This window comes from Leptodactylus fuscus, chromosome 1, assembly GCF_031893055.1.
Source record: "Leptodactylus fuscus isolate aLepFus1 chromosome 1, aLepFus1.hap2, whole genome shotgun sequence".
In the NCBI taxonomy this organism is placed as follows: domain Eukaryota; kingdom Metazoa; phylum Chordata; class Amphibia; order Anura; family Leptodactylidae; genus Leptodactylus; species Leptodactylus fuscus.
Window position 1 is genome coordinate 13,293,995 of NC_134265.1, and position 27,907 is coordinate 13,321,901.

Here is a 27,907-nt window from a genome sequence, read left to right on the forward strand (position 1 = left end):
GTTTACAACAGGTTAGAGAATACATTCCACATGAAATATATATTACACATTGCCTATAGTATAGACTCTAACCATCCCGTGACAGACACCCACTGACAGACCACAGAGTAGCAGTTAGCCAAGTCATTTTTTACTTTTGGGCACTTTCAATGGAGTGATAATACTTCTATCATTATACTCCAGGTTCTTTGCAGACCCTGGAATATAATGATTGTTGGGCCAGGGGAGGTGAGTGAACATAAAAAAACCGTTACGTACCTCTCCTGTGCTCCGGAGGGAGCGCTACTGCGCACGCGCCGGATTTGAGCACAACCCGCCGGAAGAACAGGAGGGCATCGCTGGAAGAAGAAAGAAGAGGAAGGCGAGACAACAGATGAGGTCCGACAGTGCATAACCGCCCACTGTGCATGATAAGTATCACTTGAATAATCGTTTTTAGGGTATTATTTTTTAAAATAAGATTAGTGGTGCCTGAATAGCCTTTTTAAAGGCTATTCAGGAATATGTGGGGCTCATACAGCATGATTTTGCTGATAGAGCCCCTTTAATCTAGCCTTGTTGCGCAATCCAGGACTACCAGAAGTAGGCCGCAAAAGTGTAAGAGAAAAATGGGTTCCTCGAAATACCCCATATTGTGATGCTGCTAGGATGTAAGGGAATGTCCGTGTGCTGTTCGAATTTTTTCACAGACCCATACACTGAATGGCCAATAGTAGCGAAATAAGAAATAGACGCCTGCTATGATTTTTTTCTCAGTGACCGTGAAATACGCAATGACTAATAATGGGTCAGTGCGCTGTCCGATTCTCACACATAGCACAAGGACAGAAAAGTACTTAGTGTGATAAAGCAGTAACACATACGGAGGCATTGCGGTGACAATGAGTATAATAGTAGGCTCTATAACGCTGTCTCTGAACTCTTCCCTACCGTGTACGCATTGCAGTAGGGATTGGCCCGCCCCCTAGACACAAAACCCTGCCTCTTTTAACCATATCATGTCTGTCTGCATAACATAGAAAAGTACATTAAACAGGGAGTCAAATGATCCAACTCAAAGAAAAGAGCCGGAATTTCAATCACTACATTAACGTTTCCAGCGATCCCATATACAGACAGCGCAGTGCACTTTCTTCTCTGCTTGTTCGAGGAGAAGATGGTCATCCACTGTTGCATTGTTACTAGGGTGAACGAGGGAAAAAAAGAACAAACAGCAGGGGGCGCTATATACAGGTAGTTTAATCAATACCTTACACAATTTTCAGATTTCAAATCATCTCAGATTTTGGTGCTGGATATTAAAAACAATTCTTGGACAACCTATGCAAGATGTGAGCGTAGATACAAACTTGTACAATCCAGACATTAAAAAATTTTAATATGCAAGTTCTTTGATAACTTTTAATTAAAATACTTTAAACATCTCTATTTAAATTTCCCACATTCTGAACATGTAAATGTCTTCTCTCCTGTGTGAATTCTCTGATGTCTATTAAGATCTGATATAAAGGTAGAGTATTTCCTACATTCTGGGAAGGAATATGGCTTCTATCTTGTGTGAATCTTTTGATGGTCAAGAAGAGTTGATTTCAAAGCAAAACATTTTCCACAATCTGAACATAAATATGGCTTCTCTCCTGTGTGAGTTCTTAGATGTAGAAGAAGACTTGATTTCTGAATAAAACATTTCCTACATTCTGAACATGAATATGGCTTCTCCCCTGTGTGAGTTCTTTGATGTAGAACAAGAATTGATTTCTGAATAAAACATTTCCCACATTCTGAACATGAATATGGCTTCTCTCCTGTGTGAGTTCTTTGATGTTTAACAAGATTTGATTTCTGAGTAAAACATTTGTCACATTCTGAACACGAAAATGTTTTTGTCAATGTATGACTGTTCTGATGTCTATCAAGTTTTGATTTATCTGCAAAACTTTTCCCACATGAAGTACATGAAAATGGCTTCTCCCCTGTGTGAGTTCTGAGATGTTTAACAAGATGTGATTTCTGAGTAAAACATTTCCCACATTTTGAACATGAAAATGGCTTCTCCCCTGTGTGAATTCTGAGATGTTTAACAAGAACTGAGTTCTGATTAAAACATTTCCCACATTCTGAACATGAATATGGCTTCTCTCCTGTGTGAATTCTCAGATGTTTAACAAGACCTGATTTTTCAGTAAGACATTTTCCACATTCTGGACATGAAAATTGCTTATTCCCAGTGTGAGTTCTCTGATGTATATCACTACTTTGATAACTTATATTTTGCTTAGCAGTTTGTGATGCATCAGAAGTCAGAACCTGTCTAGTAGGATCAGATGATGGATGAATCTTCTGAAGGTCTGAGGGTATATCTGGGGTATTGACATGTTCTTCATATGGATCTTGTTTGATATCATGATCCTCTGTTTTATAATCTGTAGATATCAGATGTCCCTCTGAGCTGCTGGTACAGTCATCTGACAAGAAGAAAACAGATTTTACCATATTTAGATAATTGAACATTGAAAGTTATATTATTTTATAGCATTTCTATATATAAATTTCCTGACATATTTTAAGGCATCTAGCAATATCCAATAAATAACCAAGACTGGTGGCAAAGCATATGAGAATCTAGTAGTAGACCTCAGAGCACGGGCCAATAGATCATGAGGTTCAGCCACCAGGCTGTTCTCCTCCAGTTTCCCACTTGTGTGGTGAGGCTAGCATCTTCATCAGTCCATGTTGCGGTGTGTCGGTCACTACTCTTATCTAGTGAAATGCTCAGTGTAAGATCATAAAGGATCCTGCGAATCAGTGCTATTAGGTGTTGTCCGCCTCACACACCCCCTGACACCTAGACGTACATTACTACAGGAGGAGGAGCAGTATGGTCATATATGAGGAAGCCATGGCTTTGGGCCAAGTGTAAGGTCGGATGATGATTTCTATTTTTAGCTAATACTAGGAGTGGATATCAAATATATAGGAGGCAAAACCAATTGCCAAGCTACATTGTTTTTGTTTTGATTGTTATAACTTTTCAAAAATGAAATGTTTTAACTTTTTAATAATCAAACTTTGAAAAGTAAAAGCACTTCTTGGTAGATAGCCTGAGATGATGCTCAGAATATTACACAAATCATACATATCCCCATGGAGAGGCCTAAAAATGGGAACCCTCCCATCAGACACTTCCTTTAGATGCAGCACACCCGGAGCAGACTTGGTTCCATTGTCTATGGGCTTGTGGGATGGTCCTATTCTAGGGCCTATTTGACTGGATCAACCAAAAAAAACCAAAAAAACAGAAATGTGATTGGGATTCTTATCTAATTCTGAAGCACGTTACATAAAAAAGGAAACCTACCTGGAAAATGCAATTTTAGCATCTCAAATGTGAATCCATGTAAACCTGGAGCCTTATTTGTAGGGGCAGATGATTGCCAAGGTTTTAGTTATTGATAAGGGAGGAAAGAAAATCTCTGGGACGACCTGTGACCCCAAACTGAACATTATACGCTAATCTTATCTGCTGTTCTCAAGGAAAAACTCATATACTTCATTAAAACGTACATAAGTGTCAGGACAATTCCAAGAAGAATACTCAGCTTCACAGGCTCTTCTTAACAATCTTCTCCTCCTTCTGATTTTTTATTTTTAGAGCCCCTACAAGATCCCTCGGCTCCGATCACCGGTGCAATATACTGCAATACTAATATACTGCAATATACTGAGAAATCCATTCACTTCTATTATTGGCTGCCTATGGCGAATGTTAGTAAGGGGTTAACCAGTAAGCCGCTGCAAGACATGTCTAGTGCCAGATTACATCCAGAGAGAAATCAGGTGATGAAGAAATTGTCCTCATTCACATTGTCATATTTCATTATGGGGTCACATTATTTCTCATATATGACTTGTATACAGCTGAATGGGGGAATATACAGCCGAAAAATCTAACAGGACATAGAAATCTATACAGAGAGGGACTGAATTCATTCTGTACATACAAATAATGGAAGTCCATGTGTATATAGTCATGTCTATTACCTGCTGATGTGAGGGGCTGGTGGTCCTCCATCATCACCTCCTTGTACAGATCCTTGTGTCCTTCTAAATACTCCCACTCCTCCATGGAGAAATAGACAGCGACATCCTGACACCTTATAGGAACCTGACAACACAATGATACAGTCATCACCCCGACCCCTCCAGTTACTGTATAATGTCCCAGCATTCCCAGCAGTGTCACCTCTCCAGTCAGCAGCTCCAGCATCTTGTTGGTGAGTTCTAGGATCTTCTGTCCATTGATCTCCTCCTGTATCAGGGAGTGAGGTGGAGACCCCAGGATTGGGCTCCAGGTTCCTCCATATCCTTCATACACAGGAGCCTGACAGCGCCCACTAGAGGTCTTCTTCACTACTGTGTAATCCTGGTTATGGGGAGACACATTAATAAATCTCACTACATACATGTCCAGAGTCCATCACCTCTCCAGTCCTATCATCTGTTATTACTATAGATAAGAATGATGTCATGATGACATCATCAGAATCTCTCACCTCTCCAGTAAGCTGGTAGATGATCTCTAGGGTGAGATTTAATAGACTTTCCACCATCTTGTTCCTGTCTCTTTCCATCCTTGATGGATCAATCAGGAATATTCTCTTCTATAGAAGATACTGAGAGGATTCTATATTGTAGGAACCTGAATGGAGAGAAGATGAGAAAGTAATAAATTCACAATATTACATGTAAATAAATACAATTATTACAGATAAGAGGTTGGGTTCGGCAATTCTTCAAAAATATAACTGACACTAATCATCAACTCGGATAACTGACTGGTTCACACTGGTTATTTTGGGTCGGTTATTACAATATATGTCAGAATCCTGTATTTTTGCTAATCTACCACTAGTGGCCGCTGTTTCTCTCACGCTGAAATATTGTTGCACTTCTATTCCTCACCACTGGAGGCTGCAGTGTTGTTCCTAGGAATTGCCTTAGCAAACATGACCGATCTGTACCAATGTGAAGCCATCTTGTTTTCTGTTTGGGCCTATTTATACCCATGAGGCAGTTCAGCCTTTGCTCCAGTATTGTGATTTGTTCCAGTCTCCTGCTCCTCAGAACTGTCATTCCCAGACTGTTTCTACTCCTTGCTGTATTACCCTTGTGATCTGCACTACGAGCCGCACCTCGGGCTACTGCTCTTCAGTGCCTATCTGCTCCTGGCTTATTCCATCTGGCCACCGGATTCCAGCCATGTATATCAATATTGCAACAGGATACTCGAGCCAAAACTATAGAATTCGCCGGGGGAGTGAGCCTGGTGGATCGTGTGAGTAATGTGAACTGTTTTCTTACTGACATCTATGCTGAAATGCAAAATTTGAAACCAAGTTATTGGGCATTTGAAAACCAAACCTCTCATAATGTGCAATTGTTCGGACAAGTAACTCGGGATTTACAAAATAGGATGGCTCCACATACGGAGCAAATACAGGAACTTCAAAACCGGGCTGTGGTTCCAGCTCCTGCATCCACCTTGTCTCTTCCACCCTTCAGGTTTGGTGGGGGACTGAGATAAATATTGTGGATTTTTTAATCATATAAGGCCATAGCCTGGGCTAATCCTCCTACTGAGACCGATGATGGACGTCTTGAGGATTTGGATGTCTCCCTTGCAGCTATAAGCCAGATATTTGATGATCCGAATCGTTGTGCAGCAGCTGAACCTCTACGTTATTGACGCTCGTTATTGATGCTCGGTTGCCAAATATGCCACAAAATTCAGAAGGTGGGTCATTGACACTGAATGGAATAATGCCGCAAAATTAACATTTTTCTAGAAAGAACTATCTAATGCACTTACAGATGAATTGGCCGTGCTGTTGCTACCACAGAGTTTGATGATTTTGTACATCATTGTATGGGAGATGCATCAGAAGAGTCATGGAGTTGGTTGTGTGAAGAGCAGAGCAAAAATGAAAGTCTTGAGAGGATCGGAGGTTATGTGTGGGCAGGCAGCTGGAGATTAGGTCAGAGATGTATGGAGGGGACAGCCTGGCCAACTCATAGAATCTCATGGTTTTCAATACCATTGCTATGCTAACAACACTCATATATATATCTCTGTCTTCTCTTAAAGATGAATTGGCCGTGCTGATGCTCCCACAGAGTTTGATGATTTTGTACATCATTGTGTTCGGATTGATACTCGATTGTCTGAGCGGGACAAGAAAAGTGGAATTCTATCTGGCCTCGTAATAATCGGTTCTTATCGATTCCACCTTCCACTTCCAGAGACTCTGAAACTAGGAAATACTCAGAAGCCAATTCTGAACCTATGCAGAGTGACAGTATGCAAAAATGTGCTAATGCCGATAGAAGGGAATGCAGACTGTGGGAAAACCAATGCTGTTATTGGTCACTTTCTCAGCAATTGTCCAAGTCCCCGACAAACCTCAGTGGTGGTTAGAGCGGATCCTGATCTATCCGAGGATGAATCAGTTCTTTCTGGACCAGGGCCACCAGTGAATGCAGTCATCTGCTCAATCTCTCAATAGCACGGAACATTAAGAAGGAAAGAAAAGACTCTCATTGCTTCATTTCCATCCATTTTTGTACCAGGTCCCAGTGGATATCTACATCTGCCATGGTGGACTCTGGCGCAAATGGAAATTTTATGGACATTGCTTTTGCTAATAAGCTTGGAGTGAAAATATAGGGGAGACTTTCACGAATTCTGATAGAAAAGTCTGATGGGTCTCCACTGAATTCAGGCCCAATTAATCAAGAGACTGAACCCTTGGAGATAATTATGGAGGTTGTATCTTTCTTATTAATTTCATCACCATATTTCCCTAATCATCTTGGAACTACCATGGCTGCAGCTCAGAACCTTCAGATCAACTGGGAAACCAAAGTAGTGTCCTTCCTACCAGAGGTTCACTCAAAACAGACGGTATCTAATCAACTTCATATATATGGTACCAAGGACCTTGAAGCCCCCTAAACTGCCGTCTATGTATAAAGAAATTGCTGATGTTTGTGATAAGAAGAATGCTGACAAGTTGCTCCGCACCGACCTTATGACTGTTCTGTTGAGCTGTTGTCGGGGACAGTTATACCTTTTGGAAATATATATCCATTGTCAGAGCCTGAACTGAAAGCTCTTAAAGAATATATAGATGAAAATTCAGCTAAAGGATTTATCTGCCAACTACTTCACCAGCAGGTGCACCAATATTTTTTGTTAAAAAGAAAGATGGTACCTTAAGGCCTTGTGTTGATTATAGAAAACTTAATGAAATAACAATAAAGAATCATTAGCCTCTGCCCCTTATACCTGAGTTGATGGATAGAGTCCGTTATGCAAAGATTTTTGCCAAACTAGACCTACATGTTGTCTATAATTTGGTGCGTGTGTTACCGTCAGCAGGTTATCTTAAAATAAATAAATAAATAAATAATAACCTGCAGAGCCCAACTGGGCTCTGAGCCACAGAGCTACCCTAGTGTGAATTAAGCCTTGCAGTTAGCTTCACTGACAGACTTCACACCATACACCACACACACACACACTTCTGAATTGAGGCTAAGGCAGTGGGCTGATTCACCTGCCTCATTAAATAGGGGAAGGGCGGTTCCAAGCAGCCAGCCCAGCTGCCCAAGCCGGGCGCTCACTGGTCAACACCCTTGTCAGTCAGGTGACCAACCATGCCTATCGGCTGCAAGGGAATTAACCCCATGCATGCTGGACTGGGCAGTTACAGCGGAACAGGCTGCGACCCTAATACCTTGACTGCACCTGCCGCAAGGTCCTAACAGCGTGTAAGACCTGGTGATGACTGGAAAACAGCATTCAGATTGCGTTCTGGACACTTCGAGTACTTAGTCATGTCTTTCGGACCATGTAATGCACCCGCCACCTTTCAGCATTTCATGAACGACATTTTTATACATATGCTAGATCAGTGTGTAGTCATCTATCTGGATGATATACTAACCTTCTCCAACTCTGAAGAAGAACACCAAAACCATGTCAGAGTTGTGTTACAGCATCTATGAACTCATCTACTCTGTATTAAGTTGGAGAAATGTGAATTTCATGAATCAGAAAGTTAGTTCTTGGGTTAAGTAATTTCTACTAAAGTACCGTGTGTGGACTCCAGCAAAGATTCAAGCAATAATTGTGTTAGTACTTGAACCCAGGGGCTTTGGTATCCCAGGAAGCAGCTCTTCCAACTGAGCTATTCAGCCTCTTAGTCTTAATCTAGCGCTGTTTGTAATATCACTTAGGCTAGTTTCAGACAGGGGTTTTTGTTCTGGATTATGACAAGGAATGTGCATCAAAATCTGGCTCAAAAAAACCATCTCCCAGTGAATTCAATGGGTTCCTTTTTCTGCAAGCAGTTTGTTCTTGCTCACGGAAAAAAGAAGTGACATGCCCTTTCTTGACACGGATTCTGCAGCTGAATCAGCCGCGGATGTCCGCAGCGCAACACTCTGTCCCAACTAGGACCATTCATTTGGGACTAATCCGGAGCAGAATGCTGAGACTGAATGCTGGTGCACTGTTTCCACTGTACCAGCATCCAGTCACGGTTACTTGTTTTTTGGACTGAACTCAAAATCCTGACCAAAAAGACAGCTCCCATTGAAATCAATGGGAGCCGGTCAGGTCTTTTTTCCAGGAGCTGTTTGGTCCGGCTCCCGAAAAAAGAAGCGAGATGCTCATTCTTCAGGCGGATTCGCCTTGCGATTTGGCCTGAGGACACTCCCTCCTCCCGACTAGGCCCATTCACTGGGCCTAATTCAGAGCAGAGGACGTGACTGGATGCCGGTGCAGTGCACTGGCATTCAGTCGCGGCTACCCGTTTCTTGGTCCGGAACCTAAGGCGGCCTCCGCCTTAGGTTCCGGATTGAAAAACCCCATGTGAACTTATACTGAGGATGCCTCTGCGTCAAAATACAGTCCAAAAAATCCAGTCTGAACCCAGCCTAAAGGCTCTGGGAAAGGTAAGGTATTGCAAAATTGCAAAGTAATTGTTTGGGATGAATGCACCATGACGCTCAAGAAAGCGGTCAAGGCCCTTGATTGCACCTTGAAAGATCTGCAGGGAACCAACTGTTTAATGGGGGGAATTGTTGTAATTTTTGCAGGTGACTTCTGCCTGATGTTACCTGTTCTTAATAGAGCAACACCGGCGGATAAGCTGAATGCCTGTCTAAAATCTTCTTATCTGTGGATGCAAGTTTAGAAGCAAACTCTTACTACTAATATGTGGGTTCATTTGATGGGAAATACAACTGCGGTCAAATTTACACACCAGCTACTATGTCTTGGAAATGACGGGTTCCCACTGATTCCACTAATGGTCTCATTTCCTTTCCCGAAGATTTTTGTGAAATGACAACTTCAGTAATGGAGCTTATTGACCAAGTTTTCCCTGATAGTTTAACAACCATCAGTGGCTTTATGAACGTGCAATCCTAGCGCCTAAAAATGACAGTGTCAGCTCCATAAATGTACTAATTCAGGGAAGGCTGCCTGGTCTAGCAACCACATACATGTCCATGGATTCAGTCATGGAGAGTGAATAAGCCATAATGTATCCATTAAAGTTCCTGAATTCTTTGGACCCTCCTGTGATGCCACCGCATAAGCTCACTTTAAAAATAGGAGCCACAATAATTTTGCTTTGGAACCTTGGCCCATCAAAAATGTGTAACGGCACAAGATTGTGCATTAAGAGTCTCATGCCTAATGTTATTGAAGCCTCTATTCTTATGGGAAATTCTAAGGGAGCAAATGTTTTCATTCCACATATTCCTTTTCTACCAAGCGACATGCCCTTCAATTTTAAGTGTCTGTAGTTCCCAATCCGACTTGTATTTGCTATGACTATAAACAAAGCACAAGGTCAATCACTTAAAGTAGCTGGCATTAATTTGGAGAGCCCGTGTTTTTCACATGGACAGTAGTACGTTGCTTGCTTTAGAGTGGGTAACCCCAAAAATCTTTTCACATACAGGTATGCACCTGAAGGTAAAACCGGAGACTTGTTTCACAAAAAGCACCACAATAGATAGTTGTGTAACTGTACACTAGAGGGGGGAAGGGTTCCACTATGTTGTTAATTGGATGGAAGGGTCAGTTCACACGTGAAAACCGCCTAGCTTATTTGTGCGAGGTAAAAAACCTCGAGGAGTTTTTTTGACGCTGTTTTTTGCATTCCACGCGGTTTTTGACGAGGTTTTTGACGCGGTTTTCGCTAGCGGTTTTCGCTAGGGTTTTTTTTTCCTATATGTGCTATAGAAACTGCAGGCGAAAACCGTGCGGTTTTTTGCAAAAAACCGCGCGGTTTTGTGTGCAAAAAACCGCGCGGTTTTTTACCGCGCGGTTTTCGCCTCCCATTCACTTCTATGCAATTCTTCAGGCGTTTTCCGCCTGAAGAAAGGTCATGTCGCTTCTTCAGGCGGAAAACGCTAGGAGGAAAAAAAAAGCTAGTGGTCTACATAGACCACCATGTTAAAGGAGAGGTTTTTGAAGCGAATTCCGCTGTCAAAAACCTCCCCTTTGCCCACGTGTGAACTAGCCCTAAAGGTTTTATATGTTTGTGTAAGGTGCATAATTTTAATTTTTATTAAAAAAAAACTGTTAAAAAACTAGTAATAGTTCACACTACATAATATGTATTGAATATATAAAATCAATAAAAATGTTGAAATTAACAAAAAAAAATTGTTGTTTACATCAATGTCACGACAAATTAGTAAAATGACAAAATAATAAAAATTTCAAGTGGAAAAAAAGATTTACTGTAGCTCTGAAAATGGCAATTTTAGTGTGACACTGAAAATTTTACTTTAGCTAGCATAACCAACAATTTAACATATTTTCCGCGAGCGAAGTCGCAGGTATTCTACTAGTCCTTTGTATAAAGACAAAATTTAGCACAGCCCCTATACTAATTCATCCTGACCCTGAATTTACCTTTACTGTTTAAGTTGATGCTTCTGACTGTACAATAGGGGCTAAGAACAAAGAACTGGAGACAAAGACTTGCTACACCCTTTTGCTTATTTTTCTCAAAGATTAACCTCCTCAGAAAAGAATTATGATGTAGGAAACAAAGGATCATTTAGCCATCGTTGCTTCTTTTCAAGAGGGGTGACATCGTGTGGAAGGAGCAGCAGATAGTGGAGCTAATGGACCATTGTAATATAGAGGTCATCACATCTGATGAATGTTTGTGTCTCCATCAAGCTTGGTGGAGTCTGTTTCTTAATCAATTTAATTTTGTGATCTCTTATAGATATACAGTCCCATGTATAATAAATCAGCCCCCCGTTATACAGTCCTATGTAAAATACATCAGTCCCCCTCACCATATACAGTCCCATGTACACCCCTTCCTCTCTTACCCTGAACCCCCGGCTCTTCTCTCTTCAGCTCAGTACACACATAGACTATCACACGGCTGCTGCTTCATGTACAGAAACCATGGTTACAGGACCTGTGATGATGTCATAGTCATATGATCAGTCATGTGTATGGGAGGAGTCAAGGAGTCATATGACCACATCTTACAGCTCTCTACTAGATTTATGAAAAGTCTATATGTGATGTGTATGTAGCGGAGCTGTCTGTGTGTGACATGCATGTAGTAGAGCCGTCTGTGTGTGAAGTGTATGTAGCAGAGCTGTCTGTGTGTGACGTATGTAGCAAAGCTGTCTGTGTTTGACGTATGTAGTAGAGCTGTCTGTGTGTGACGTATGTTGTAGAGCTGTCTGTGTATGATGTGTATGTAGCGGAGCTGTCTGTGTGTGACATGTATGTAGTAGAGCTGTCTGTGTGTGGTCTCTACCCATTATTATTATATTTTTAGATCACTATTAATCCCATGGTGCTTTGTACATTATTTTATGAACTAGCCTCTGCCCACAACTTTGCGTGTTGTTGGCGTCGATGGTCCACCTGCTCCGGCGTTTCGGTAGCTCTCAAGCTGGCCTGCTGAACTTATTCCACGCGCCGTGCCTATGATTGTCCCAGCATCACAGCAGCTCGCTGGGACACCATATAATGAACGTGTTGTAGAGATATAGCAGATCAGGCTTTACCAGCAATGTGCAATTAGCTGAACGATTGTCCTGTCAGCAAGCTCAGTTTAATATTACATAAAGGATACATAAACTGATAACAGTCGTGGAGCCATGTCATTTACCAAGATTAACAATAGCCTATGTTTTAATGCAGGTTACAAACTATCTATGTGCCAAATTTCATCCAAATCCGTTCAGCCGTTTTTGCGTGAATGAGTAGCAAACATACAAACATACACTATAGTTCAAAAGTTCAGGGACACTTAGAAATTTCCTTATGTTTGATAGAAAAGAAGAGTTTTTTTCAATGCAGATGAATCAGAAATCCCCTCTATACATTAATGTGGTAAATGACTATTCTAGCTGCAAACATCTGGTTTATAATGCAACATCTACATAGGTGTATAGAGGCCATTCCCAGAAACCATCACTGCAGTGCTCTAATGGTACATTGTGTTTGCTAACTGTGTAAGAAGGCTAATGGATGTTTAGAAAACCCTTGTACAAGTATGTTACACGGCTCAGAACAGTTTTGCTGGTTAGAGAAGCCATCAAACTGACCTTCCTTTGAGCTAGTTGAGAATCTGGAGATTGCATCTGTTGGTTCGATTAAACTCTCAAAATGGCCAGAAAAAGAGAACTTTCATGTAAAACTCGACAGTCTATTCTTGTTCTTAGAAATGAAGGCTATTCCATGTGAGAAATTGCCAAGAAACAGAAGATTTCCTACAACGGTGTGTACTACTCCCTTCAGAGGGCGGCACAAACAGGCTCTAACCAGAGTAGAAAGAGAAGTGGGAGGCCCCGAAGCACAACTGAGCAACAAGACAAGGACATTAGAGTCTGTAGTTTGAGAAATCGACACCTCAGAAGTCCTCAACTGGCAGCTTCATTAAATAGTCCTGGCAAAACACCAGGGTCAACATCTATAGTGAAGAGGCGACTCTGGGGGATGCCGCCCTTCAGGGCAGAGGGGCATAGAAGAAGCCATATCTGAGACTGGCTAATAAAAGGAAAAGATTAATATGGGCAAAAGAACACAGACATTGGACAGAGGAAGATTGGAAAAAAGTGTTATGGACAGACAAATCGAAGTTTGAGGTGTTTGGATTACACAGAAGATGCAGAACAACTAAGAAGATGCTGGAAGAAGCCTGACGCCATCTGTCAAGCATAGTGGAGGTAATGTGATGGTCTGGGGTCGCTTTGGTGCTGGTAAAGTGGGAGATTTGTACACGGTAAAAGGGATTTTGAATAAGGAAGGCGATCATTGAATATACTCTGGTCTGAGGATAAATTGGTCCAAATCGTCATATATGCCCCTTTCTACCACCAATAGGTGGGGATGGGTATATTTGTGGCCTTAAGATTGTAGACACTTGTAAGTATTTGGGAATTCACTTCTCTACTGATCAGAAACAATTCCTGAGTCTCAATGTGTTCCCACTCCTTGGCCACTTTCGGGTCAAGTTTCAGCTGTGGCGAGCTTTGCCTTTTTCAGGGGCTGGGCGGATTAACCTCATTAAAATGGTGGTTCTTCCAAAATGTCTGTACATTTTAGAACACGCGGCTGTACCAGTGCCATGGTGATTTTTTAAACAATTGGACTCCTTATTTATTCCCTTTATATGGGGTAATTCAAGATCTAAGTTACGCCTCTCCACGCTACAAAGGCCTAAAGCTACGGGAGGGATGGTTTTTCCTAACATATTTTTATATCACCTGGCTGGCCAGCTTCGCTATCTGAGGTCTTGGGTGTTATTGGATCCTTTACCTGACTCGGAGGCCCATTTAGCGTCTTATCTGCATATTTCCAATTTATGGCCTGTGTTGGAACACCCCCACTTATATAGAGGTAACTTATTGCCGATTCATGTCTTGGCATTGCAGATTTGACAGCGGGCTAAGCAAGTAGCAGCTTACACAGCGGTCCCTATTGAGACCCCGATGTGGGATTATCTGGGTCTAACGGAACTATTTGCCCTCCCGGGTGCACAGAGTTGGAAGCAGTTTGGTGTTATGTCCCTAGCTGATGTTTATGACCAAGGAGCTTTCTGTACTTTTGAATCCCTAAGCGCCCAGTTTGGTGTCCCCCGTTCCCAGTTCTATAGATTTCTTCAAATCAGGCATGCTATTTCTACACAGTTCCCCTCACCTAGTGTACCCATTTCAGCATATCCTCTTATAGGGGTGCTCCGTTCCCAGGGTCCTCAAGGTCTTATCTCGACATTGTATGGCCATCTCATACCAGTTAAGATGTCTAGTTTGGAAACCCCTGCTTTACTGAGATGGCGCACTCTTATCCCTGATCTCACAGACGATAGTTTCTCTGATGTTCTGGAGTCAGCCCAGTTTGTTTCCCCTGCTGCTAATAATAAGCTGATACAAGTTTACATCCTGCATCAAAGCGATCTGACTCCTGCACGCTTACACAAAATGGGAAGGTTGAGACACCCTGGGTGCTTGCGATGTACTGGTATATGCTGATTTTAGCACATGATCTGGAAGTGTCCGATCATTAAAGGTTTCTGGTCCAAGGCCTTAGGCCTGTTATCTGATATACTGGGCACTCCGATTCCACTCTTACCTGAAATATGTCTGTTTGGTGATGAAGAGGTATGGCCGCACCACTCACGTGTCTTTTTATGGGAATCGTTTTTCTTAGCCAGAAAGGCGATTGCCCTGCGATGGATGGCTCCAAGACCCCCTCCTTCCCCATGTGGCAAAAACTGGTGAACTCCATTGTCCCGTATAATAAAGTGGTATATAAAGGCAGGGGCTGCCCTCAAAAATTTTGTAAGGTTTCGGGCCCATGGTGCGACTCTCCCTTGATCCTGTATACTGACCATTCTGTTCGCTCTGCCCTGAATGCACTTGTTCCTTAGATGTTCAAGGGGTGACTCTGGTCCATGCTTCTACTGCATTTGGAGTAATGTTTATGTCCTTGTGCATGTTTTTCTGTTGTCTCTCTTGTTTTCTACTCTCGTCCTCTGCAGGTTGGATGGAGATTGATACCTCTCTCGACTTTCTGGATTTGGACTTTCTACTGGATGATTTTTGCAAGCCTTCAATTACTAATATGGACTTTGCAGCATGGTTTTTGGTTCTTGTTCTGTTTGACAAGATTTTTTGGTCCAAGGTTGCTTTGGATTGTGTACCCTTTGCCATCTATCATGTCTTGTATCTTCATGTACTGTAATTTGTTATATACTTTCTCAATAAAACGAGTTTAAAAAAAAGGCGATCATTGCATTTTGCAACGCCATGCCATACCCTGTGGACAGCGCTTGACTGGAGCCAATTTCATCCTACAACAGGACAATGACACAAAGCCACCTCCAAATTATACAAGAACTATTTAGGGAAGAAGACGGCAGCTGGTATTCTATCTGTAATAGAGTGGCCAGCGCAGTCACCAGATCTCAACCCAATTGAGCTGTTGTGGGAGAAGCTTGACCAGGGGTGGGCAATTAATTTTCCCATGGGGCCACATAAGAAATTGAAACTATGCTAGAGGGCCGTGCCACAGCAAATTTAGCTCCGCCCACTTCTACGTAGACTCCGCCCATTCCCAATCATTTTTCCATGTGCCCCCACAAAGTATAATCCTCCTACAGTCACCCGTACACTATATGCCCCCACATTATAATGTTCCCTTACAACTGCTCCACAGTATTAAGTCCCTCTCCTGGTGCCTCAGTATAAACTGGGGAAACTAGAGGGGACACAAAACTGGAGCAGCTGGAGGGGGACATTAAACAGTGGGGGTAGTTGGAGGGGGGCAATAAATTGACAGCTGGAGCGGGACATGAAACTGGGGGCAACTAGACATTAAAATCTGGAGGGACATTAAAATCGGGAAGCAGACATTAAACCGTAGGGGTAGCTGGAGGGTGACATTAAACTGGGGGCAACTAGAGGCAGACAGGTCCCCCTACAGCTTCCTCCATGGTTTAATATCCCCCCAGTCTAAGTGCCCTCTTCATCTACCACCAGTTTCATGTCCCCCCCTCCATTTCTCCCTCAGTTTCATATCCCCCTTTATTTTCCCCATTTCATGTCCCCCCCCCCGCCCCATCTGCCATCTCTGCCCTAGTATAACATTCCCCTTCCATCTCTGCCCCTAGGTTGCTTAGACACACATATACAGATAGACACATATAGACACACACACACACACACACACACATATATATAGACAGACACATAGACAGACAGACACACATATAGACACACACACACATAGACACACACATATAGACACACACACACATAGACACACACATATAGACAGACACACATATAGACAGACACACACACATATAGACACACACACATATAGACACACACATATACACTCACCGGCCACTTTATTAGGTACACCTGTCCAACTGCTCGTTAACACTTAATTTCTAATCAGCCAATCACATGGCGGCAACTCAGTGCATTTAGGCATGTAGACATGGTCAAGACAATCTCCTGCAGTTCAAACCGAGCATCAGTATGGGGAAGAAAGGTGATTTGAGTGCCTTTGAACGTGGCATGGTTGTTGGTGCCAGAAGGGCTGGTCTGAGTATTTCAGAAACTGCTGATCTACTGGGATTTTCATGCACAACCATCTCTAGGGTTTACAGAGAATGGTCCGAAAAAGAAAAAACATCCAGTGAGCGGCAGTTCTGTGGGCGGAAATGCGTTGTTGATGCCAGAGGTCAGAGGAGAATGGCCAGACTGGTTCGAGCTGATAGAAAGGCAACAGTGACTCAAATAGCCACCCGTTACAACCAAGGTAGCCAGAAGAGCATCTCTGAACGCACAGTACGTCGAACTTTGAGGCAGATGGGCTACAGCAGCAGAAGACCACACCGGGTGCCACTCCTTTCAGCTAAGAACAGGAAACTGAGGCTACAATTTGCACAAGCTCATCGAAATTGGACAATTGAAGATTGGAAAAACGTTGCCTGGTCTGATGAGTCTCGATTTCTGCTGCGACATTCGGATGGTAGGGTCAGAATTTGGCGTCAACAACATGAAAGCATGGATCCATCCTGCCTTGTATCAACGGTTCAGGCTGGTGGTGGTGGTGTCATGGTGTGGGGAATATTTTCTTGGCACTCTTTGGGCCCCTTGGTACCAATTGAGCATCGTTGCAACGCCAAAGCCTACCTGAGTATTGTTGCTGACCATGTCCATCCCTTTATGACCACAATGTACCCAACATCTGATGGCTACTTTCAGCAGGATAATGCAATGCCATGTCATAAAGCTGGAATCATCTCAGACTGGTTTCTTGAACATGACAATGAGTTCACTGTACTCCAATGGCCTCCACAGTCACCAGATCTCAATCCAATAGAGGAGCATCTTTGGGATGTGGTGGAACGGGAGATTCGCATCATGGATGTGCAGCCGACAAATCTGCGGCAACTGTGTGATGCCATCATGTCAATATGGACCAAAATCTCTGAGGAATGCTTCCAGCACCTTGTTGTATCTATGCCACGAAGAATTGAGGCAGTTCTGAAGGCAAAAGGGGGTCCAACCCGTTACTAGCATGGTGTACCTAATAAAGTGGCCGGTGAGTGTAGACAGACACACACATATATAGACAGACACACATATAGACAGACACACAAATATAGACACACACACATATAGACAGACACACACACATATAGACAGGCACACATATAGACACACACACATATAGACACACACACATATAGACAGACACACACACATATAGACAGGCACACATATAGACACACACACATATAGACACACACACATATATAGACAGACACATAGACAGACAGACACACACACATATAGACACACACATATAGACAGACACACACATATAGACACACACACACATATAGACACACACACATATAGACAGACACACACATATATAGACAGACACATAGACAGACAGACACACATATAGACAGACACACATATAGACAGACAGACACACACATAGACACACAGACATATAGACAGGCACACACATATAGACACACAGACATATAGACACACACACATATAGACAGACACACACATATAGACACACACACATATAGACAGGCACACATATAGACACGCACACATATAGACACACACATATAGACACACACATATATAGACAGACACACATATAGACACTCACACATATAGACACACACACATATAGACAGGCACACACATATAGACACACACACATATAGACAGACACACATATAGACAGACACACACATATAGACACACACATATATAGACAGGCACACATATAGACACACACACATACCTCCCAACCGTCCCGATTTCCGCGGGACAGTCACGATTTGGGTGACATGTCCCGCGGTCCCGGTTGGAGGGAGGTATGTCCCGATTTCAACTCAGATCGGCGTCCAGATCGGCTCCTGGCTTGTAGACGCGATGTACAAGCCAGGAGCCGGCGGCAGCGGCGAAGCGAGGAGCTGACACAGGTCAGCTCCTTGCTTCAGCCGCATGTGTCAGCGAGAGAGAGACGCAGCGGCGAAGCGAGCACGCGAGCAGCTTCAGCCGCATGTGTCAGGGAGAGAGGCGGGCAGCGGGGAAGCGAGGAGCTGACCTGTGTCAGCTCCTTCCTTCAGCCGCATGTGTCAGCGAGAGAGGCGGGCAGAGAGCGGCGAGGGAGCGGAGGAGAAGGTAAGTTTAATGTGGAGGTGGAACGTGAATCTGGGGGCAGATGAAGGAGAGGACGGCATGACACTGGGGGCAGAGATGGAGGGACATGAATCTGGGGGCAGAGATGGAGTGGACATGAAACTGGGGGCAGAGATGTGGGGACATGAATCTGGGGGCAGAGATGGAGGGGACATGACACTGGGGGCAGAGATGGAGGGACATGAATCTGGGGGCAGAGATGGAGTGGACATGAAACTGGGGGCAGAGATTTGGGATCATGAATCTGGGGGCAGAGATGGGGGACATGAATCTGGGGGCAGAGATGGAGAGGACATGAATCTGCGGGCAGAGATGGAGGGACATGAATCTAGGGGCAGAGATGTGGGGACATGAATCTGGGGGCAGAGATGGAGAGGACATGAATCTGGGGGCAGAGATGGAGGGACATGAATCTGGGGGCAGAGATGGAAGAGTTACATGAAACTGGGGGCAGATGAAGGGTGTATATGAAACTGGGGGAGAGATAGAGGGGGGACATATAATTTACGGGTGACTGTAGGAGGATTATACTGTGTGCGGGCACATGAAAAATTAACAAGTGGGTGGAGTCAACACAAAAGTGGGCGGGGCTAAATTTGCCGCACATTTTGTCCCTCTTTCAGTTCTTCAAAAGTTGGGAGGTATGCACACATATAGACACGCACACATACACTCACCGGCCACTTTATTAGGTACACCTGTCCAACTGCTCGTTAACACTTAATTTCTAATCAGCCAATCACATGGCGGCAACTCAGTGCATTTAGGCATGTAGACATGGTCAAGACAATCTCCTGCAGTTCAAACCGAGCATCAGTATGGGGAAGAAAGGTGATTTGAGTGCCTTTGAACGTGGCATGGTTGTTGGTGCCAGAAGGGCTGGTCTGAGTATTTCAGAAACTGCTGATCTACTGGGATTTTCACGCACAACCATCTCTAGGGTTTACAGAGAATGGTCCGAAAAAGAAAAAACATCCAGTGAGCGGCAGTTCTGTGGGCGGAAATGCGTTGTTGATGCCAGAGGTCAGAGGAGAATGACCAGACTGGTTCGAGCTGATAGAAAGGCAACAGCGACTCAAATAGCCACCCGTTACAACCAAGGTAGCCAGAAGAGCATCTCTGAACGCCGCACAGTACGTCGAACTTTGAGGCAGATGGGCTACAGCAGCAGAAGACCACACCGGGTGCCACTCCTTTCAGCTAAGAACAGGAAACTGAGGCTACAATTTGCACAAGCTCATCGAAATTGGACAATTGAAGATTGGAAAAACGTTGCCTGGTCTGATGAGTCTCGATTTCTGCTGCGACATTCGGATGGTAGGGTCAGAATTTGGCGTCAACAACATGAACGCATGGATCCATCCTGCCTTGTATCAATGGTTCAGGCTGGTGGTGGTGGTGTCATGGTGTGGGGAATATTTTCTTGGCACTCTTTGGGCCCCTTGGTACCAATTGAGCATCGTTGCAACGCCAAAGCCTACCTGAGTATTGTTGCTGACCATGTCCATCCCTTTATGACCACAATGTACCCAACATCTGATGGCTACTTTCAGCAGGATAATGCAATGCCATGTCATAAAGCTGGAATCATCTCAGACTGGTTTCTTGAACATGACAATGAGTTCACTGTACTCCAATGGCCTCCACAGTCACCAGATCTCAATCCAATAGAGGAGCATCTTTGGGATGTGGTGGAATGGGAGATTCACATCATGGATGTGCAGCCGACAAATCTGCGGCAACTGTGTGATGCCATCATGTCAATATGGACCAAAATCTCTGAGGAATGCTTCCAGCACCTTGTTGTATCTATGCCACGAAGAATTGAGGCAGTTCTGAAGGCAAAAGGGGGTCCAACCCGTTACTAGCATGGTGTACCTAATAAAGTGGCCGGTGAGTGTATAGACACACACACATATAGACACGCACACATATAGACAGGCACACATATAGACACACACATATAGACACACACACATATAGACACGCACACATATAGACAGGCACACATATAGACACACACACATATAGACACACACACATATAGACACACACACATATACTCTCTCTCTCCCCCCTGCAGCTCACCTTACATCTCTCAGTACTTTATGACACGCTCCACATCTCCATCTTCGGCCGGCACTAAGACACGCCCCCTAGACACGCCCCCCTAGTCAAAGCTGTGCGGGCCGGACTGAATCAGTCAGAGGGCCGGATATGGCCCGGGGGCCGGACTTTGCCCAGGTCTGAGCTTGACCGTATGGTACGTAAAAAGTGCCCATCAAGCCATTCAAACTTGTGGGAGGGGCTTCTGGAAGCATGGGGGAAATTTTTTCAAATTACCTCAGCAAATTAACAGCTAGAATGCCAAAGGTCTGCAAGGCTGGAATTGCTGCAAATGGAGTATTGTGTGAAGGGGAAAATTATTTCAAATGAAAATCATTATTTCTAACCTTGTCAATGTCTGGACTTATTTTCTATTCATTTTGCAACTCATTTGATAAATATAAGAGTGAGTTTTCATATAAAACACAAAATTGTCTGGGTGACCCCAAACTTTTGAACGGTAGTGTATAAACTTTCATATTTGTAATATTAGTAGGATTCCACGGTGCTCTGTACATTATTATATTAATACTATGATGTTCTTTACTTTATTACATCAATTCCATTGCTTCTCTGTACATTATTCTGTGGTGCTGTACATTATTATATTAATCCTATAGTGCTGGACATTATTATATTAATCCTATGGTGCTGTACATTATTATATTAATCCTATGGTGCTGGACATTGTTATATGAATCTTATAGCAGAGGAACATGGGGAGAGGATGTTATACTCAGCCACTCGTAGTCACGATGAAAAACCCCCGTATACCAATTCCACTCTTCCTTCTTAGACTTGGCCAGGATAATTGCTCCTCGGTCCGGAGCGATTTGAACAAATAAATCCGTAAATAAAAGATGGCTTTGTGTGTCTCCATCTACACCCTCGGCCTGGCCAACTCATAGAATCTCATGGTTTTCATTACCATTGTTATGCTGACAAGACTTAAGTATATCTCTCTGGACCAAACATTATCTCTCTGTTGACCAGAGTTCCAAAGTGTCTAGCAGCCGTAGCCTCCTTTCTCTTCTTCCGCTTTCTCCAACTCAACATGGAGAAAACTGAGTTCATCATCTTCGACCCCACCTCACACGGCTTCTCAACCTGACCCATCTATTAAAGTAAATGGAACCACACTTACCCCTGTCCTATGGGTCTGTTGTTTTGGGATAACTCTGGACTCCAACCTACTCCATCATATTCACTCCTTTCTCACCCCAGAAACTACAAAGATGCTAGTCCATGCCCTCATAATATCCCACTTAGACTCTCGCCCCATTCTTCATCAACCGTTCCCATCTGCCAATCTCTTCACTGGCTACCCATTGCTCAGCAAATAGAGTTCAAGTTACTAACACTGACATACAAAGCGATCCACAACCTGTCCCCTCCATATATCTCCAACCTAATCTCCTGCTACCTGCCCACATGCAACCTCTGATCCACCAAAGACCTTCTGCTCTCATCCGCTCCTCACACAACTGCCTCCCGTGCATCCCCCATACTCTGGAGCTCCTTACCAAGACACATAAGACTGACCCCCCACAATCACAGGATTCAAGAAGGTCCTGAAGACTCCCCTATTTAGGAAGGCCTACAACCTCCAATAACGCTACTGCCACTACATCACCATCTGTACATCCTCTCCCCTCACCTTCTGTCTCTATCCCTCTCCCTCATAAATTGTAAGCCCTCGCAGGCCGGGCCCTCTACCCCACTGTGCCAGTCAGTCATTGTTAGTGTTATATATGTTTGTGTATTTTGTGTATTGTATGTAACCCCCAAATGTAAAGCACCATGGAATTAATATAATAATGTACAACAGCATGGGATTAATGGTGCTATATAAATCCTACTAATAATATTATAAATGTGAATGTTTGGATGTTTGTATGTTTTTTCCTCAATCACGCAAAAACGGATGAACGGATTTGAATGAAATTCAGCAAATAGATTGTAACCTCGATTAACATATAGGCTACTTTTTATTCCGGTAAATGACATGGCTTCACGACTGTTATGAATTTATGTTCACATACTATATCACACTGCCCTTGCAGCAGCCTTATCTCAGCCAGGTCTGTTATTTCTCTGTGTAAACACACACTAACCCTCTGTGGTTTGTGTACACGCATTTGTATATTATCCGATCCAGGAACTGCTGACAAACTGACATGGGCAAACACCTGTAATCCAAATTGGCAGTTTGCCAATTTTCAACATGCCTGGAAAAAGAAAATCTAATTTGTTGCAAACAACGATATCTATGAAGGTAGCCAGAAGTCACAGAGTTCTCATCAAGTGGAGCTGAGGGGGATCGTCGACGCCAACAACACATGCATTATATGACGTTCCAGCGAGGTGCTGAGATGCCGGAACAATCACGGGCACAGTGCAACAAACAAGTTCAAGGCTAGCAGCAGGGGGCGCTATACACAGGTATTTTAATCAATATCTTACACAATTTTCAAATTGCAAATTTTCTCAGATTTTGGTGCTGGATTTAAAAAACATTTTTGGACAATCATTGTAAGATGTGAGTGTAGGTACAGTTTTTACTGTAAGTTCTTTGATGTGCAGTTAGTAGATGAGTTTTGATAAAAATAATTTAAACGCATCTATATTAAAATTTGCACATTCTGGACATGTAAATGTCTTCTCTCCTGTGTGAATTTTCAGCAGTCTATTAACATTTGATATAACGGCAGAGTATCTCCTACATACTGGGCAGGAATATGGCTTCTATCTTGTGTGAATCTTTTGATGGTCAAGAAGATTTGATTTCCGAGTAAAATATTTCCCACATTCTGAACATGAAAATGGCTTCTCCCCTGTGTGAATTCTTTGATGTATAACAAGATTTGATTTAGACGTAAAACATTTCCCACATGCAGAACATAAATATGGCTTCTCTCCTGTATGAGTTCTTTGATGCTCGACAAGACCTGAATTCCGAGCAAAACATTTCCCACATCTTGAACATGAATATGGCTTTTCTCCTGTGTGAGTTCTTTGATGTGTGACAAGATGTGGTTTAGATGTACAACATTTCCCACATTCTGAACATGAATATAGGTTCTCTCCTGTGTGAGTTCTTTGATGTTTAACAAGACTTGATTTTCGAGTGAAACATTTCCCACATTCTGAACATGAATAAGGCTTTTCTCTAGTGTGAGTTCTTTGATGTGCTACAAGAAGTGGTTTAGATGTACAACATTTCCCACATTCTGAACATAAATATGTCTTCTCTCCTGTATGAGTGTTTTGATGATCAACAAGACTTGATTTCTGAGTAAAACATTTGCCACATTCGGAACACGAAAATGTCTTCATCAATGTGTGAATGCTTTGATGTTTAACAACACTTGATTTATTTGTAAAACTTTTTTCACATCCTGGACATGAATATAGCTTCTTTCTTGTGTGAGTTCTCTGATGTACATCTCTACTTCGGTAACTTATATTTTGCTTAGCAGTTTGTGATGAATCAGAAGTCAGAACCTGTCTAGTAGGATCAGATGATAGATATATCTTCTGAAGGGCTGAGGGTATATCTGGGGTAATGACATGTTCTTCATATGGATCTTGTGTGATACCATGATCCTCTGCTTTATAATCTGTAGATATCAGATGTCCCTCTGAGCTCCTGGTACAGTCACCTGACAAGAACAAAACGGATATCACCATCTTTAGATAATAGAACATTGAAAGTTATATTAATATTTTATGGCATTTCTATATAAAAAAAATTTCGCACATATTTTAAGGCATCTAGCAATATTCAACAATTAATCAAAACTGGCGGCAAAACAGATGACAATCTAGCAGTAGACCTCGGAGCACAGGCCAGTAGATCATGATGTCCGGCCACCAGGCTGTTCTCCTCCAGTTTCTCACTTGTGTGGTTAGGCCAGCATCTTCATCGGTCCATGTTGCGGTGTGCCAGTTACTACTCTTTTCTAGTGAAATGCTCAGTGTAGGATCATAAAGGATCCTGTGAGTCAGTGCTATTAGGTGGTGTCTGTCTCACACACTCCCTGACACCTAGACGTACTTTACTACAGCGGGGGGAGCAGTATGGTTATGTATGAGGAAGCCATGGCTTTGGGGTAAGTGTAAAGTCGGATGGTGATATCTATTTTTAGCTAATACTAGGAGTGGATATCAAATATATAGGAGGACGAGACCTTTACACTTTCCATTCTTTATAATTTCTCAAATGTCAAATTTATATAGTTTTTGTTTTGCTTGTTTTAACTTTTTAATAGGGTTGAGCGATCGGGATCGGAAAAGATCGGATTTCGATCGGCGATCGAGTAAATTTCACGATCGCGATCGGAATTCCGACCCGATCTTTTCCAGCGGGATCGAGATCGGAGGTTATCTCAAGATCGGCTCAACCCTAAAAGTGACTTTTCCCATAGAGAAGCATTGACTAGGGTTGAGGAACGGGTTCGGAAAAGATCAGATTCTGATCGGCGATCGAGCAAATTTCACGATCGCGATCAGGATCGAGATCGGCTGGAAAATGATCGGAGATCGGATTTTAAAATCGATCTTGAAATCTCAAGATCAGCTCAACCCTACTTTTTAACAATCAAACTTTGAAAAATAAAACCATTTGTTGGTAGATAGACTGAGATGATGCTCAGAATATTACACAAATCATACATTTCCCCATTGAGAGGCTTAAAAATGCCCTCCCATCATACACTTCCTTTAGATGAAGCAAACCCGGAGCAGGCTTGGTTCCATTGTCTATGGGCTTGTGGGATGGTCCTATTCTGGGGCCTATTTGGCTGGATTAACAAAAAAAACCAGAAATGTGATTGGGGATTTCATCTAATTCTGAAGCACGTTACAAAAAAAAAGGGAAACCTACCTGGAAAATGCAATTTTAGAGTCTTAAATGGGAATTCATGTAACCCTGGAACCTTATGTGTAGGAGCAGATGACTGAGCCTCTTTAAGTTTCCCAAGATCTAAATCTGCAAGGCTGAGTGGTTAGCCCTGCAGCCTTGCAGCACTGGAGTCCTAGGTTCAAATCCTGCCAAGGACAACATCTGCAAGGAGTTTGTATGTTATCCACGTGTTTGCGTGGGTTTCCTCCGGGTACTCCGGTTTCCTCCCACACCAAAGACATACTGATAGGGAATGTAGATTGTGAGCCCTATATGGGACAGTGACTGTTCTGTGGTATATTCAGTGGTGACTCCTCACCTGGGCGGTTCCCTGTTGGAATGTCCTCCTCACACTCCTCATCACCACTCACATAGGGATCTTCCTTTATTGCTGTGGCCAAAATATTGTTCAGATCTTTATCCCGAAGCTGGGAAATAAATATTGTAAGTCAGCGAAAAGAGAAAGAGACACAAGGACTTCACAGCCCGTCTACACATCATAGGGAATATCTCCATCTACCTGATCATCCTGTGGAAGAAGAGGACTGGGACATCTCTCCGGTGTTGTCCTCTTACTGGATCTACCTGTAGGAAACACAGACAGGGACTGAATTCATTCTGTACATACAAATAATGGAAGTCCATGTGTATATAGTCATGTCTATTACCTGCTGATGTGAGGGGCTGCTGGTCCTCCATCATCACCTCCTTGTACAGATCCTTGTGTCCTTCTAAATACTCCCACTCCTCCATGGAGAAATAGACAGCGACATCCTGACACCTTATAGGAACCTGACAACACAATGATACAGTCATCACCCCGACCCCTCCAGTTACTGTATAATGTCCCAGCATTCCCAGCAGTGTCACCTCTCCAGTCAGCAGCTCCAGCATCTTGTTGGTGAGTTCTAGGATCTTCTGTCCATTGATCTCCTCCTGTATCAGGGAGTGAGGTGGAAGCCACAGGATTGGGCTCAGGGTTCCTCCATATCCTTCATACACAGGAGCCTGACAGCGCCCACTAGAGGTCTTCTTCACTACTGTGTAATCCTGGTTATGGGGAGACACATTAATAAATCTCACTACATACATGTCCAGAGTCCATCACCTCTCCAGTCATATCATCTGTTATTACTATAGATAAGAATGATGTCATGATGACATCATCAGAATCTCTCACCTCTCCAGTAAGCTGGTAGATGATCTCTAGGGTGAGATTTAATAGACTTTCCGCCATCTTCTTCCTGTCTCTTTCCATCCTTGATGGATCAATCAGGAATATTCTCTTATATAGAAGATACTGAGAGGATTCTATATTGTAGGAACCTGAATGGAGAGAAGATGAGACAAAGTAATAAATTCACAATATTACATGTAAATAAATACAATTATTACAGATAAGAGGTCGGGTTCAGCAATTCTTCGAAAAATAACTGACACTAATCATCAACTCGGATAACTGACTGGTTCACACTGGTTATTTTGGGTCGGTTATTACAATATATGTCAGAATCCTGTGTTTTTGCTAATCTACCACTAGTGGCCGCTGTTTCTCTCACGCTGAAATATTGTTGTACTTCTATTCCTCACCACTGGAGGCTGTTGTGTTGTTCCTAGGAATTGCCTTAACAAAGATGACCGATCTGTACCAATGTGAAGCCATCTTGTTTTCTGTTTGGGCCTATTTATACCCATGAGGCAGTTCAGCCTTTGCTCCAGTATTGTGATTTGTTCCAGTCTCCTGCTCCTCAGAACTGTCATTCCCAGACTGTTTCTACTCCTTGCTGTATTACCCTTGTGATCTGCACTACGAGCCGCACCTCGGGCTACTGCTCTTCAGTGCCTATCTGCTCCTGGCTTATTCCATCTGGCCACCGGATTCCAGCCATGTATATCAATATTGCAACAGGATACTCGAGCCAAAACTATAGTGGGAGTGAGCCTGGTGGATCGTGTGAGTAATGTGAACTGTTTTCTTACTGACATCTATGCTGAAATGCAAAATTTGAAAACCAATTTATTGGGCATTTGAAAACCAAACCTCTCATAATGTGCAATTATTCCGACAAGTAACTCGGGATTTAC

The 27,907-nt window shown here is 43.0% G+C and overlaps 1 protein-coding gene and 2 pseudogenes across 1 annotated transcript; 1 reads left to right on the forward strand and 2 right to left on the reverse strand.

Moving 5' to 3' along the window:
• LOC142191038 (uncharacterized) overlaps nucleotides 1-11,534 on the reverse strand; it is a 49,991-nt pseudogene extending 38,457 nt beyond the window's left edge.
• Nucleotides 1-27,907, forward strand: part of LOC142191103 (uncharacterized) — a 602,426-nt pseudogene that overhangs the window by 467,997 nt on the left and 106,522 nt on the right.
• Nucleotides 1,430-26,239, reverse strand: LOC142191119 (uncharacterized). The gene is made up of 3 exons (XM_075262333.1): nucleotides 26,142-26,239; nucleotides 23,688-24,581; nucleotides 1,430-2,243 (listed from the first exon to the last, which is right to left on the reverse strand). Exons 2-3 carry the CDS (start codon nucleotides 24,253-24,255, stop codon nucleotides 1,549-1,551), a joined length of 1,263 nt encoding a protein of 420 aa, XP_075118434.1. The 5' UTR covers nucleotides 24,256-24,581; nucleotides 26,142-26,239; the 3' UTR covers nucleotides 1,430-1,548.